Below are 16,208 nucleotides of genomic sequence, written 5' to 3'. Positions count from 1 at the left end.
TTGCTTAATTTAACTTTTAATAAAGGATTTAAATATACTCTGAGTTTTTAATAATTGATTAAATATACCCTAAAATTTAAAATAGACTTAAACATACCTTATCTGTTGTCAGACCCACTCGACTTTTAAACAGTTAAACATACGTTAGTTGATTGAATCATTAAGACAAGTTTATATATGCCATCATGTTATCCCTTCAAGATTTTAAAATTCTTATTTTGCCCATCCACGCCCCATCAATAGCTCATATGGATGTATAAATTTCTCAAAACCCAAATACCACAATCATCCGTTAACACTACATCAAACGAAGTCAAATAGCTAAAAAATGTAAAATAGAGGTAATTCAACAACCTAAACTCTAGAAACAAGAATCTTTCAGACATTCATATACAGAAAAATTGGGAGAGTTGTAAGAAGAGACATCTGATTTTCCAGTTTTTATACCTTGTTTACAAGTTGGAGATTTTGCATTTGGAGTAATCTTCACAACAATAAATCTATACTATTTTAAAAAGCATGAATGGCCTAAAGAATATTTCTGAAATTTTTTAAGGATAATTTTTATCCTTCTATATTTAAATTTATTAATAAATGAATGAGGGAAAATAGGGTAATCGGTTCTTAATATTAAATGAATTGAAAAGAGGTAATTTAAAGATGTTCAATGCATTCAATTCTCTCTCATTAAATCCAAAATTTAAGTTATTAACTTGTATTCATATTCATTAATTCATATATTTAAGTTAGTTTCGTTTCTTCTAATCATTAAGTTCTATTAATTGAATTCATACTTAATAAATTAATAATTCCAATAAAATAAAAGTTTATAATTTTAAAATCTACCTAGCAAAAATAGTGTTTTCATCTAGGTGATGGTAAAAAATTAAATCGTTTTGGGTCAAATGGGTAAATCCATGTTGCCACGATTAAATAATAAAATTAAAACATTTGGAAACATTTTTTAACATACATATTAAACAATAATAGTTATGATAAATAAGAAATATTTTTACTAATGATGGAAATGGAATGTAAAACTTAAAACCAATTGGAAATAAAAATATTTTCCTATTCTCTCTCATTAAATCCTATATTTAAAATAAATTTTTTTCATCATTAAATTTTTGTTGTTAAATTCATAATATTGATTTTAACAGTATAAAAATAAATATTTTCAAAAGTAACTTGAAAACAAAACCATTTTCTTCTCTCCCAATGGTGGGCAAGCAATTTGACCATTTGGGGTCAAATGGATTGATAAATAATGTCATAATTAAATAATAAAAATTAAATATAAACAACAAGAAAATGTAAGAAGTAATTTTATTAATAGTGAAAATGGAATGCCAAATTTAAAATCCACCTATAAATGAAATGATGCCATAATCAATTAATAAAATTTTTAATAATAGAAAATACAAAGAATCACAAAAGTATTAAAATCCACCCAGACTATTGATGCTGGTATATAGTTGTATTAAAAGGTTAGTGCAGAATGCGATGTTAGATTTTAATGAGCGGAAACCGCTCCTTCTCTGAAACCCCCCACACTCTGAAACTGCTCCCTCCCTTTGGGGAGTCCCCCCTTTTCCTTTATTCTCTTATTTCTTTTCTTGTTTTTTTTCCTTCTTTTGCAGGCGTTTTGACAAAGGGGTTACTCCTGTGTTGGACTTTCAATACCAGTGGGTGTTGCTTTACGTTTTTGCCGTCCATGGTTAAGTTCATTCGTGGTTCTCCCGCAGAAGCAATTCATAGTCAGTTTCATTTGCAGTTCTCCTGAAAATGCCATTTTGGAAGGCAGTTACAGTATCGATTGTAATGTTTGGGGCTCTGTCCTCTTCTGCAAATCTACCCCAACCATGCTATTACTGGCTCTTTGCAATATCTTTTGGGAATCTCTCTTGTCTTTTCTCTCACCGTTTGTGGTGGATTGAAGTTGTGTTTTTCTACTTTTGTTGGTGATTTTTTCACCTTTGTTGGATTGCAGAAGTACACTTGTTCTCCTACATCCATTTCTATATTTTGTTCCTCTTGAAAAATTGTATTTAGGTTCTGATTGGCCTTGTTGGCATTTCTATGTACTTGTATCAATTTCTTGAATGAATGAAATATAATTTTAGCCTAAAAAATAAGGTTTTAACGAGCAGTTGGGGGAAAACTCCAGCAAAGTTGTCATGGTCAAGGAGGTAAGCTGCCACTTCACGGGTACCTGTTTGGCCAACTTGAACTGATCATTTCAAGCCAAACTAGCCAAAAATCTTTGCTTGTAAAGCCTTTTGGGTTGTTCATTGCAAATGGCTTTGTTTGAAAGTTTGAAGAACAATGAAGGCTAAAGGAGTCTCTCAGTTGATTCTATTAGATCTTATGGTGTATGTTTAAGTCCAATTAAAAGAAATCAAGGTATGTTTAACCGTTTAAGTCAATCACTGAAAGTTTAAGATATGCTTTTAAGTCTTTACCCAATAAATTAATAATAAAATTTTCAAGATTACATTAGGGAAGCCATGCGTGACCTTCTTAAAAACTTATTCAGTAAAAGACAAGCCAATAAATACTCCCTAAAATACCTTTGCCAAATTATTTATCGATTAGGCACCCAGAATTAGGGGTGTCAATGGATTAGTTTTTGGTTGGATTCAATGAAATCAAAATCAATTTGGATCAATTGGATAAGTCAATAAAATATATTGAATTAATTGGATCAGTTTAAATTTAATGGTCCGAAGTATTTATTGAATTGGATTGAACCTAATCAATTCATAATAAATTTATATTGAATTAGGTTAGATTGAATTAATATTTGGTCCATTAATAAAAAATAAGAATAAAGGTGTCAATAAACCAAATTTAAATTAAAACCAAATTAAACAAATTGTATGTTTTAAATTAGACCAAACCAAAATGATCCAAAATATTGATCGTATTGAATTGGATCTCATTGAACCATTTAGCCATGGTGCGGTTCTATATCTATATTCTCGTCCTTGCCCACTTGCCCCATTTTCATGTGGGTCCTCGTTAAATTATGACATAGGGACATGGTAGGGCCTGGAATAATCCATCAAACTTTTCAGCGTACTGGGTCTTATTGGAAACTTCTACGCACATCCTTCGGGGTATCGTATCTGAAACTGAAAGTGTCATGGAAATTGCATCGCCACCAGTAAAATTTAAACCTAATATTGAGAGGTTCGTACATCATCCAAAATTTTCTTAAATTTATATTTACAAAATTTTAATGGACACCAATTATTGCAGGTCTGGTTTCGGGTGAATTTGATTATTTGTTAAATTTTTTAATGGGTCAACCCCAACCCTGATGTAATTTAAACCAAGGAAACCCGATTTGCATCAATTATTGCAAGTCCACATTGTTTCCGTCACACTAGTGTTAATATCATTTTCTTCCAAATTCATGTGGTCGTGTTTAAAGACGGTATGTTTTTTTTTTTTTTTTTTCATTTTCCCAATTTCTATAGGTTAAGGCGGGAATGGGAAGGATTTTTCCCTCAGGTTGCGTTTGGCAATAATGCAAATAGAGTGTAAATTTTTGTTGAGAGTAAAATTGTACTCTGATTCACTTTTTCCCGTGTTTGGCAACATTACATTTATGTATTGATAAATGACAGATCATTGCATATTTAAAATAAGATATAAAGTTACACCGATAAAAAAAAACATGGGATTCTTGGTCAAGGGAACCAAAATCCCATTAAACAACTTTCTCCCCTTTCAAAATCTGAAAAAAGAACACCCCCTAAAATAATTCTCTCCTTCAAAATAAAAAATCAAGAGAAGTCAGTAGAAAGTGAGATATAGGATTAATTGAATGTAATGGTTGAATTAGGGTCTGTGGAAGAAATGTTAGACGCCAGTCATAAATTGCATACAGCTGACAATCACTCAATCTCTTACTTAACATATATGGCTTGTGTGGGGTTAAGAGCATAGCGAGGGGTGGTGGAGGGAACCTATGTCCCCTCTGCCTTAAAAATCCCCACAATACCCATTTATATTGTATTTATATTTTGCTCTATTCATGCTTATTAAATTTGGGCCCCTTTCATTAGTTCTACAACCCACAACACAACCATTGCATGTAACTAATCCTAAATATTAAAAAACAATCAAAATTCCCTTGATAAAACCAAAACACTGATGGAAAAGGAATATCCGAAAGCATTAGGGATGACAATTTTTCCTATTCTCGATGGGTACCCGACTTCCCCGATCTGACTGATGTAATCGAGGATGAGGATTGTTTTGGTGGGGCAGAAACGGGGCGGGGACGAGGATGAAGATTAATAAGGACCCCTGGTCGGGGTCGGGGTCGAGGATAGGGAATGAGGTCCTCACCTCGCCCTGACTCCAAATATTTTAGTCAAATAAAAGTTCCACACTATCATTCACACTTTTAATTTTAGTATAAATAGGTATAAATATAGATGACAAAACTATCCATCATACTCTTATTTATTTCTATTTTATTTTTGGGTAAAAGACTTAAACATGCCCTGAGCTTTTCAAAAAGACTAAAATATATCTTGAGACTTTTTTATCCATCATTTTCTTTTCAATTTTCAAAATACACTGCAAATTCATGTGAATGATTAGCATAACAATAAAAAATGCCAATGCACAACAAGTCTCCAACCCCAACATTTCCAGTGCAACATTTCCAGTGCGATCAACTACACAGAGCAAAGGTTTAAGTTTTTGAGTTTTGTTTTTCTTTTTTTGGTAAGTAGGAGGGCTAGCCTAGACAACCGAATTGTCAACAGGGAATTTAGCTAATTGGGATAAAACATGAGCTGCCCTATTTAAATCTCGAGTAATAAAACCAAACTGAGCAGTATTAAAGTTCTGTTTCAAAAAGTTAATATGATCCAAAAAACTACCAAAGTCCCAAGAATTAGAAGATTGGTTTGATGACACCAGGTGAAACAATTGCTTTATTGCTTTTGCATTTGAAAGAATTAAAGTAGATCTCCATTTTCTCTGCACCCTGGCTATTGGTTTATTGCATTATTGGTTTGCATTTGAATTATTGGCCATCTAGATAGCCAATAATTCAACATTTAAGCTCAGTTTGGGAGGAGTACAAATACAAATATATATAAAATAATACAAAATACAAGGTTTTGCACTCTATAAATTTGCATTTGTATTCCTTCCAAACTGAGCCTTACAATCCAACGAAAAAATCCCTCCTTCCACCTGTATAGCCAACATAAACATTTTAACATTATTATATGTGTTTGGTTCCATTGGCATATTTTCATTCAACATTTGTATTTTATTTGCTTGCAAAACTGAGAAAAATAATAATTGCAACTATTTATGACAATTAGGTGCCACTAGGCGTCAGCAGGCACCATTAGGCACCACATCAACATAACAGTGAAAAATGCTTAACCGTTGGGAAAAGCTTTAAAAAATAATTTCTCCAAACAGTAGGTGTGCATAGAAACCAAATTCATCTTTTGTGTTTCTCGATGAGTATGAAAGAGCATGAAAAAGAAAATACTGAAGTGATGCTTATGTTACGACATTTATTAAATAAACGCCCACGGTCATAAACACCCTGATTGTACACACAACACCCAAATGAAATTCCTGCATCAGAAATCACACTCCAATCACACATTGCAGAATAGATCAAATCTTTGAAAAGGTGGTAAAGTTGGATTAACTTCATTTAAAGTTAACAAATAATGATCACTTGGGGACTGAGCGGAATTCTATATCCCATTTCCTTTCTTCATTGGGCTTTGGCTCCTTAGACTTTGCATCTCTTTGCACTTGGCCTAAAATCATCTTCTCCTTGAGAAGTGGAAGATATCTTCTGTTCTTCAGAATTCAATTCTTCCTTTTTTTTTTTTCTCTCCTCTTTCAGCAGTTCTTTTTTCTTTTTCTTTCATCCCACTTTTCCTTTTTTTTTTCTTTGCAAAAGGGTAAAATGGGGTTTTAAAAAATTTTAATCAGTTCACATGTGGTGTTTCATTGATAGAGGGTTATTTAAGTCCAGTGGGTCGGGTCATAAGATATGTTGAAGTATTTTTAAAAAACTCAGGATATATTTAAGTCAGTTTATGAAAACTGACTTAATTTATTTATTCAGGCTATATTTAAATCTTTTACCCTTTATTTATTTTTTAATCCTAATCAAGCAAACTCTCAATAACAAATCCTTAATTTTCAATATAGTGATAATAAAACAAGTGTAAATGTTAGTAATTGACAAGGCATGGACGCATGGCGTGCAACTAAGTATGCAGTCACCGATCGTAAGGGGGAGTGGATGGATGTTACTTATTGACAAAATTGAAAATAAACTCCAAAGTTAGAAGGCTCCTACCTCCAAGGTTGATGGAGCAGTGGGGGGAAGATAAAGCTGGAGCTGGAATTATTATTAATTAGAGATGATTGGGATATGATCACCATGTTTACTCTCGAGCTGTTCCTATTAATACCTTGTGGCTTCTTAATCATCATCTATATATACTCGTTCTCAGTCAATGCAAAGCTAATATGGCTGCCCATAACATTGCTAAGTTTGCGCTTGGCTGTAACTCTATTGTTACTTCGTCGGTTTGTACCAACTTTTTGACAACCATTGTATCTCCTTAAATTTATGATTAAGGCTTTGTTTATTTTTTGGTAAGTTATTTATTCGAGTAAATACAGTTATTTGGGTAATTTTTTCTTGGGAAATATTTACTTAGGTATATATATTTATTCTGTTCTTTTATTTTTCAAGTAAAAAAGAAAATAACCATTTTAATCATAAAAATTCATTATTAAATGGGACATTTTTGTCCCATTTAAGTGTTGAAATCTTTTCCTCTAAGTGAAAAAGTTATTTATCCACCTACGAGATGGGTGTCACTTACCCGGATAAGTGGTACCCAGGAAAATAAACTTTCCCTATTCCCCACATTAATCTGAAAAAAAGAATATTGTATTCTTGGTCAATAGGAACCAAAATCCCATTAACCAACTTTCCCCTCTCAAAATGCAAAAAAAGAATGCCCCCTAAGATGAATGAAAGCCTTTTTATTTTTAACTCAAGAAGACAAATAAAAGGAACACTTATTTTTCTATTACTACTATTACTGTTCTTATTAAATTACTGTATATTTGGTTTATTTTTTTCTTGGTAGAGGCAACTTGCTAAGCCGGTTAAAGGTTTGTGTGAGAGAGTCAAAGAGTACGTTATTATATTATCATCCCTCATCGTTTCCTACACGTTCCAATTGTATCTATATCTTTGTTACATATGGTATAAATCCATTTATATTAAGGTTAATTGTATATTAGGATTTGTATTTTGGGGCTAATCTTAAGGTGGTGTTTGGAATCTTGGTCAGTTATTGAATAAACACTGCTATGTAGGTGCCACTTCAACATTTTCCCATTATGTGGATCCATATGTATAGAGAGTTGTGAAAACAGGCATTGATTTATGTGTGTGCCTACCATTGGGGGAAGTTTCATTTTAGTGCTTACCCCAATGAGTAGGCGTTTATTCATTGTTTTGCTGCTATGGTGCCTAATGGTGTTTAAGTGTCAATAAACGGGTTCATTATTGTTTTTCTTGGTTTTGCAAACAGATCAAGTATAAATGTTTAGTGAATAAACGCCCACGGTTCCAAACACATACTTATTTTAATACCTGAATATTAAGGGATTGGATCTATTAGGCGCATCAAAATAAGCACGTTAAATAAGCACTTGATAAATAATTTGACAATTGTCAAAAGTAGGTATTAATCTTTTTCAAAGGTGGGGGGAGGGTATTTTAAGGGACAAATGTCAAAAAAAAATTCAAGTGCTTATTGAACATGCTTACAACTTCATGCCTAACTCACCTAAACCGGAATATTAAAACATGCTACTATACTATTTGAATTCCCAAAAACTGTCAATTTAGGCCATGTTTGGTTTAATTTTCATTCTTACCTAAGTTGAAATTCTAAAATGGACAAGAATAGGTAAAAATAGGCAAAATGAGAAAATATTGCTATAAACCAAACACTTTTTTTCCCTAAATATGAATTGTTTTCTGATTGACAAGTGTCCTATGTTGCTCATTTTCATTCTTAAAAAAAAGTAAAAAAAAAAAACTATGTCGATATTCATAAGCTGTCAGCCTAGGCCTCTAAAACTATCGGCATAGATGTTTTCCGGTGGATAGCTGACAATCAATGTTACCAGCTGATATAGATGTTTTGTAAAAATACTTTCTTAAAAGTGCTTTTATAAAAGTACCTTCGTAAAGAAAAGTGTTTTAGTAAAAGTACTTTTATAAAAATGTTTTCGTAAAAATGTTCTTATTAAAGTTTTTTCGTAAAAGTGTTTTAACGTAAAAATAATTTTATAAAAGTACTTTCGTAAAAGTACTTTACTTTTACAAAAGTACTTTTATAAAAGTGCTTTCATGTAAAAATATTTTTTAAAAAGTGCTTTCGTGTAAAAGTACTTTCATAAAAATATTTTTATAAAATTTCTTTTGTAAAAATAAACATCTATGGCAATATAATTATTTTTCATGCTTAGTTTTTGTGCTATGGGGCTGATTTTTCAATCTAAAAAGAATGTGGCATATGGCTAGAATTTTATAACTAGAATTAAAAGAATGAGGCCTAGCACGGCGTTTTTTTTCCTTATCTACGTCATGTGATGCTGTATGATTTAATTTTTTAAAAGAAAAATATGAAATTACTCTTTTTTGGCCACATCAATAATTATCCATATTCTCTCTTCTTATAACAACGGCCGTCTAAACCCCCCCTTATTATGAATTGAGTAATCGAAAAAGGAATTACAACGACAACGATCTAAATCCGTTTCTACTAAAGTCACATTAGCAATGATGCAATGTATCACTCTTTTTTACATACAAGAATTACGATTGGTACAAAGCCGTAGGCGATTTATCACTCTACTTTCCTTCCTGGCTTCCTCCCCATCATTAAATTAATAATTAAACATAAGACGAATCCTCTGCCTTTTTTTCTTTCTTTTTGTCATTCTAATGCGCTTCCCGGCTTCCCTCTTCTTCTCTCCGTATCTTTTTCTTTTCGGCCTTGCTCGCTTTACTTTTCTCTTTCGATATATAGTTTTTTCATTCTCGATCTTTTTTAGCTGTTATTCTGCTTGCGTTGGGAACCGCTCCCTCTTATTCCCTACAAAGTCCAAACTTTTCCTTTTGTCAGTAAATTGCAGTTTAAAAAGCTTCCCCTCCTCGTTTCTCCGTCTTTGATCTCTCTGTCTTTTTCTTTTCTCTCCTTTTCCTCCTCTCTGAGACTTGGAAAATGTCATGGAGCTTCCCAACTCTGATTTCTCAACAAACTATCTTCTCTTACTTTTTTAATGGGCAAGGGCAACTGCCTTCTCTTGCTTTTTTATTCCATATATATATCTTCCATGATTTCGAAGGTTCTTCTCTTTTAAGTTTCCCAATTGTGATCTGCACGCCTCTGTTTCCTGTAAATTTCCACTAGTGTTTTGAAAATGGATTTTATGAACTACACATTCAAATACCATCTTTGCTTTCTTTGCTTCAATGCTTTCGCCCTATAAAATTGTGGGTTGGATTCATATGTTGCTTCGACTCTTTGAGATCCTCCTCTAGAATTTCTGCTCTTCAAAGCTTCTGCTTCCCTTTTATTCTTCAATATGGCAGAAGGTACTAAAGTCCGAGTTGTTCGCTGCCCGAGGTGCGAGAATCTTCTACCGGAGGTCCTTGATTATTCGGTATATCGATGTGGTGGATGCGGTGCTGTTCTTCGAGGTACGCAAAGCAACCGTCTTCTCCTATGTTTTTCTTTTACCTATTCCTTTTTTGCTTCTATTTTCCCCTCTGCTATCCTCTGTTTTTTTTCCTTTTCGCTACTATCCGTTCCCTTTTTATTGCATATTTTCTTTTCTTTATTTCCTGTTGTTCTCAAAGCAATTGCGAGATTAGAAGTTTGCCTTTTTCCTTTTCTTGCTTTGTAAATACAGCAAACAATCAAACATCTGCAACTGATGGGTTATCGGATGAAGAGAGGGTTAGAGGAAATGATGATTCTGCAAAACTGGAGAGTTCCTCCCAGAAGAGTGGAGTTACTTTGACTGACGCCGCCTTGGAGACGGAAAGGGAGAGCTATGGATTGGAGCGTAGGAGGTCAAGGGAGAAATCCTTGCCAGAAAAGTCTTTTAATTCAAACACTAGTTCTTCGCTTACGCTTGAAAGCAGGGAGGATACCAGCGATTATAACGGAGGGAGGGGGATTGAATCCTTGGTGTTCATGTTCAACCATATGGGTGCAGAGAAGGAAGCTGGGTGCGATGGTGGTAGTAGGTATACGCATCCTTCAAAAGCTTCGGCCGAGGGTGATGAGAGAATCAATATGAACGTGGATGAATTTTCTAGGCCTCGCACGGATAAAGAAATTGGAGAAGTTGAAGCCCGAACTGAAAATGCAAATGGATTACAGGGACATCGGAAAGCTCAAGATTGGCGGCGGAGTGGGGAAAGAGATGGGTCTTTGGCTTTTAGAAGACCCCCTAGGGCTGTAGTTGAAGGTTTGAGATATTCAAATTCCTTCTATCCAGATGAAGGCCCTTCGAACTACCACCTTGCTTCTTCTTATGGCTATGCTGAGCCCAATAAGAACCAGGGCAATGAAGATGGGTATAAAAGAGTCGAGTACCTTGAACAAGATCGTGCAGAGCTTCTAAGAAAGCTGGATGAGCTGAAGGATCAACTTAATAGATCTTTTGGTGTGTTGGATAAGCCAAAAGAAAGGCATGCTGTGGATAGAAGGATGACCCATCCAGATCTTTATGGTGGACGTGATACCTGGTTTCCAGAGGGCTTGGCCGGATCAAGTAGGTCTTCTAGGCAGCCCTTTTTTCCAGATAAGCACATTCCAAGGCCCTCTTGTTTTAACCATGGCCATGAATCTGTTCCATTGATGAGTAGGCTTGATGTGGATTTGCAGAACTATTATCCTCCACCAATGCATGCTCCAAATGACATTGCAGGATACAGGGACCCTTTTGGGCCACCGATGCTCAGAAGAACTCCCCACCAGTTCCCTCGCCAATATGACCAACGACCATCCCATGATTACTTTTCTGGAAACCACATGGATATTGATTCTGATCCTATGGCTGTCTATCCCCATAATACCTTCTTTCACCATCCAGCATGTTCTTGTTTACAGTGCTATAACAAACATCAGAAAGTACCAGCACAGCCTGCAGCTGCAATTTCCCGTAATAGAAGGCTCTCCAATGCCCCAATTGATCCCATGTCCAATCAGCTTGAGACCCCTAGTGCATTTGGTCCACCAGGTTACACTCCCAAAGGTGCTGATCCTCCACGGCATTCTCTTGAACCACAGTTCCATACAAGAAGGCCAAGGGGCCCTGATTTGGACATGGATGATTTTGGCCGGGCCCATTCAGGAGGGATGGTGATAGCAAATGTGACTGGGCACCGTTGTCGTCCCATAGCTGGTGGTGCACCATTTATAACTTGCTACAGTTGCTTTGCATTGCTACAACTGCCAAGAAGACCTTCTCTGGTGAAGACTAATCAACAGAAACTGAGGTGTGGTGCTTGCTCTACAATAATGTCACTAGCAGTTGAGAACAAGAGGCTTGTTGTTTCTGTTTCTGCACAGACCACACAAATTTTGCAAATATCTCCAGATGCTGAAAATAGCTCAGGTGAGATGGTTAAAGGTTGTTCAGATTCTCATAACCATGTCAAACTGGATGGCATAAACTCTTCTGAAGACTACGACAGTTCAGGTTATAACTTTCAGTCCATGGATACTGAGCAAGTTTTTCCATCAAATGACCCAACATTGGACTTGAACAAGTCTCAGAAGATCCATATCCTACACTCTTCATCATCCAGTTCTTCTGAGGACATGGAGAGCCATGATAGCGTGATTGCTCAGACAGACGTATCCAGCTCAGTGGAGCTGTCTCTGAAAGCTAGCCTGACTCCACCACCTCCAGGTTCACCTCTTCAGGAGCATTTTGATTTTTCATCTGCTGGTCGTGCTGTGAGCAGATTTGGAAAGGGAAATTTGAGTAAACGATCAGATCATGAGAAGGTGATTTCTAATATGGATACTTTCAGACAAGATTCCATACAAGATGCATCAGCAGCAACGGAGACAGAGCTTTCATTCAATGGTTACTCAAATACTGGGATGTCTCAGGATTCTGGAGATGTAAGCGGAGATCTACCTAGGATCAATAAGGGGGGTCAATCGTTCTTTGCGGGTCTTATAAAAAAGAGTTTAAGAGACTTTTCTAGATCTAATCAAACAGCAGAGAATGACAGAAGTGATGTCTCAGTTAATGGGAAGCCTATACCAGATCATTTGGTTAAAAAGGCTGAGAAGAAAGCTGGACCAATTCAGGCTGGACAATACTGGTAAGCATATTCAATTATGGAGACCACTTTTCTTCACTTATTATATTTTGCATTGGTTGCATTGATATTGTCAATATGGTACTGTTTGAGACACGTCCATACATGCCTTGTATGGACGGTAGCATAAAAGTTATCAAGAGAGAAAGTAAGAGAAAAGGATAATTCATTGTTTATCCTGATAATAATGTTTTCACCTATCCAGCACATGTTGCATATAATAAGTTTTTGAGAAAGTTTCAATAAATTGTCATGTTGCATATAATAAGTTTTGTAGTTGTGTTAAAAAGTGACTAGGTTGCAATTTCTCTCTCAAATATTACATTATTTGCTTTTCCAAAGATACTTACAGTCTTGTGATATTTACCTTCCTTAACTAGGTATGACTTCAGTTGTGGATTTTGGGGTGTGATGGGCCATCCTTGTCTTGGCATAATTCCTGTAAGTTGAACTAATTCTTTAGCAAATCATTGTTGGACAGAATTTAGTAATGTTTTCACGATTCTACTAATCAAGTATTGTCATTTTTGTTGCAGCCATTTATTGAAGAATTCAATATTCCCATGCCTAAGAACTGTGCTGGTGGAAATACCGGGGTTTTTGTGAATGGGAGAGAACTTCATCAGAAAGATCTAGATTTACTTGTTAGCAGGGGGCTTCCAAATACTGCAGGTAAATCTTATATTATTGAGATCTCTGGCAGAGTTTTGGATGAGGACTCTGGTGAAGAGCTGAAGAGCCTTGGCAAACTTGCCCCAACGTAAGTTCCAAAACCCTTCCAAATTGAAAGATCTGGTTATTCGATATCTAAGTCATGATCAATTATGTTCTGCTTCCTGGCTTATGATTCAACTTTCATACATCTTCCTGTAGCCAATAAAATATGAATTATTTGTCAGGTTGAAATGATGTGTAGAAGCTCCCTCTCATTTCTGTGCTCTTTAATATCTGTCTTTAGTTGCATTTTTTTTGGGTATGACACAGGAAAATTGGTAGATACTTGTAAGGACCAAGGTGCATTCCAAATAAGGAAAACATAACAATAAGATGCCCATGAAAGGCAACCTCATGGGCCCTCAGTTCTCATTATCTTCAACGTTGCAACATCTCTGTTCCCTCTCTCAAGCCTCAATGGCAGTCACCAACTTTTAGGCTGCTGATTGTTGTCGGACCATCTATCAATTTCAAGGCTAATTATTTTCATCACTGTCAAACTTAATCCAACTCTTCTCTTTTAAATCCTTATGCAAATTGAAAGATCATTTGGTGAGGTGGAAATTTCTAATGTCAGACACAATTTAGCACAGCATAAATTGTTTTGGAACAGAGAGATTAAACATGCCTGTGGTTGGACCTCTGACATGTAAGTTGGTTCTGAATAGAACCTTGATTCTAGTCAACTCTAAAAGGGACTTGTTCGATAAATTTCATTAACTGGTAGCAATAGTTGAGAAAAAATAGTAAAATATGAATTCAGTAATATTATCAAATTAATGTTTTTTTTTTCTTTTGATATCTGTTGTTTACATTTGCATATATTTTTTAGGGAAAATCTATGATACGGAAAAGATATGATATGGAAAGAGTTTTGACCAATCAAAACCCACCTATGAATTTTGATAAATGACACCTGATTCGCTACCACTTTTATGATTCCAATTTATTGGTCAGTTGTTTTTTCGATATCATATCTTTTCCATATCATAGTCGAATCCATTTTTTTAATATTTTTTAGGTGTTTTCTAATGGAAGCAATCCCAAGATAAGGGTGTTGATTCTTAGAAGAAAGTTTTCATATTGCAAAATATCCCAAAACAAGTCCTCCCTGAAAGTTCCTTGTTTTGTCAGGGTGTCAACTAATCCATTTGCTGATCTTCTTGTTCACCTGAATCGCACCCCAACCTCCCTTGCTAAGCAAGTTACTTCCCTCATGAGTTGACGATGTACCCAGACCCCCAAGTTGTGTGATTGCATGCACCCAATTAATGTGGATATTTGTAACATCCCTTGAATTTCATGAATTCGCTTAGGTTTGGGGGTACTTGTCATACACATATTCTTGCCTTTTATTGTCTGTGCACTGCTATAGGAGAAAATGAAAAAGAGAATTTTACTTTAAAGTTAACTTTCTTCTTCTTAAGATCAATTATCAATTTGCTGTTAGTAATTCAGCTATGTATTTTTTTTATAAGTAACTGAAAGTCTTTCATTAAAAGACACAATATTGAACCATAAAAGAATCTGTAGAAATAAATTGTACTTAAGAACTAGCCGGTTTACATTGCCATCTGAAGAATGACCTTTTTTGATTTCTGAACAGAGTTCAGAAGGCAAAGCATGGATTTGGCATGCGGGTTCCAAGAGTCCTGTGTAAATGATGGTCTTGCTGGGTCTACTAAGGCTTCAGCTGCTATTGATATGGGGAAGAAGTTGAAGTAATTCCAAGAGTCCTGCACAAATGATGGTCTTGCCAGGTCCAGTACAGCTTCAGCTGCTATTGATATGGGGAAGAACTAGAGGTAATTTTAAGAGTCCTGTGCAAATGATGGCCTTGATGAGTCCACAAAGGCTTCATATGCTATTGATATCGGGAGGAACTTGAGGTAATTCTGAGAGTCCTGCGCAAATGATGGTCTGGCTGGGTCAACAAAGGCTTCAGATGCCATTGATATGGGGAAAACCCTGTGCAAATGCTGGTCTTGCCGTCTTTCTGAATCCACTAGGGCTTCAGCTGCTATTGTTATGGGGAAGAAATTGAATTAATTTCGAGAGTCCTGTGCAAATGATGGTCTTTCTGGGTTGACCAAGGCTTCAGCTTCTACTAATGTGGGAAAGAACCGGAAGCAGATCCCTTGGGAGGAAGAAGTTGCTTATACAAATTTATTTAACAAGTGCATAGTATCAAGCATGATTCATTTTATTGAGTCATGCTTTGATGTGATCCAAGACTGATAGCTGCTTCTATGAGTATGCTGTGTTCTATTTTTATTTTTTTGTGTAACTCTATCTTCATCTGAATACGTGATTATGTATATTTCTTTTGGTAGGAAAATTTAATGTGATTGTATATTGAGGGACTTGATTGGCAAGAAGCTTTGGCTATGCTTTTTATCAAACTCACTCAGCGGCCGCTGGAGTCATAATACATGATGTAGACTTGCATTGGAGGGCAACCCAACTTGGAGATCTGTATACATTTTGAGTTTTTGGACATTTCTACTTTTCCCAGTTGTGTTACACACAAGGACGAACTAGCTTGAGTTTCTACTGTACAATGTGCCCAACCCTGCTGCTGAGATCTCCAAAGTAAGCTTTCAGGAAGGCAATAAAAGAAGGTTACCTTTGTCCCTTCGGTCCCGTTCGTTTGCCAGTATCTAGTTTGGGGTAAATTAGTTAATTGGGTAATTGGTCAATTTCACTGCATTTGAGTGGGTGCTCTTAGAGGTGGATAAGTTTACCCACCTGTCAAAAAGTTGAAAAATTCCCACCCAAGTGGAAATGTGATTGAATACTGGTATTCTTATTGTTTTTAACAATTGTCTAAAACCTTCATTGCTGTTACTTTTTTGTCATACTCTAGTGACCGATCATTTTTAAAAATTTTTAAAATACCCTTGCTGTTTCCTATCTTCTATCTTTTTGGATTTTTTTGTTTATTGGCTTTCTATCTCTGTGGCGGCGGTGGCGGCTGTCCCCAACTGTGTACAGGCATTAGAATGCTGCAAGAAACCCTAGAATTCTGTTTCACAAATTTTCTGTCTTT

At 35.5% G+C, this 16,208-nt stretch overlaps 1 protein-coding gene across 2 annotated transcripts; it reads left to right on the top strand.

The window, feature by feature from the left end:
• Positions 1–8,936: 8,936 nt before the first annotated feature.
• Positions 8,937–15,658, top strand: LOC148864516 (uncharacterized). 2 transcript variants are annotated; one of them, XR_016108912.1, is made up of 6 exons: positions 8,937–9,799; positions 10,012–12,448; positions 12,826–12,886; positions 12,982–13,205; positions 14,766–15,412; positions 15,493–15,658. XR_016108912.1 is itself a non-coding variant. In XM_088974301.1 (5 exons), exons 1-5 carry the CDS (start codon positions 9,685–9,687, stop codon positions 14,821–14,823), a joined length of 2,895 nt encoding a protein of 964 aa, XP_088830427.1. In that variant the 5' UTR covers positions 8,937–9,684; the 3' UTR covers positions 14,824–15,658. The 2 variants fall into 2 exon arrangements, 1 of the variants encoding a protein (XP_088830427.1); XM_088974301.1 differs by having other exon boundaries at positions 14,766–15,658.
• Positions 15,659–16,208: the final 550 nt, after the last annotated feature.

Source organism: Nelumbo lutea, chromosome 3 (genome assembly GCF_056320005.1).
Source record: "Nelumbo lutea isolate HS-2025 chromosome 3, American lotus-T2T, whole genome shotgun sequence".
Lineage (NCBI taxonomy): Eukaryota > Viridiplantae > Streptophyta > Magnoliopsida > Proteales > Nelumbonaceae > Nelumbo > Nelumbo lutea.
Note: the sequence above shows the minus strand (reverse complement) of the source record. Positions and strands in the feature narration are given on the sequence as shown.

What these genes read in the sequence shown, in the direction of transcription:
- LOC148864516 (XM_088974301.1), top strand. Translation starts at nt 9,685, where the DNA reads ATGGCAGAAGGTACTAAAGTCCGAGTTGTTCGCTGCCCGAGGTGCGAG. An exon ending in ATGCGGTGCTGTTCTTCGAG is followed by an intron (nt 9,800 to 10,011) that starts GTACGCAAAGCA and finishes TTGTAAATACAG; the next exon opens with CAAACAATCAAACATCTGCA. An exon ending in CTTGTCTTGGCATAATTCCT is followed by an intron (nt 12,887 to 12,981) that starts GTAAGTTGAACT and finishes TTTTTGTTGCAG; the next exon opens with CCATTTATTGAAGAATTCAA.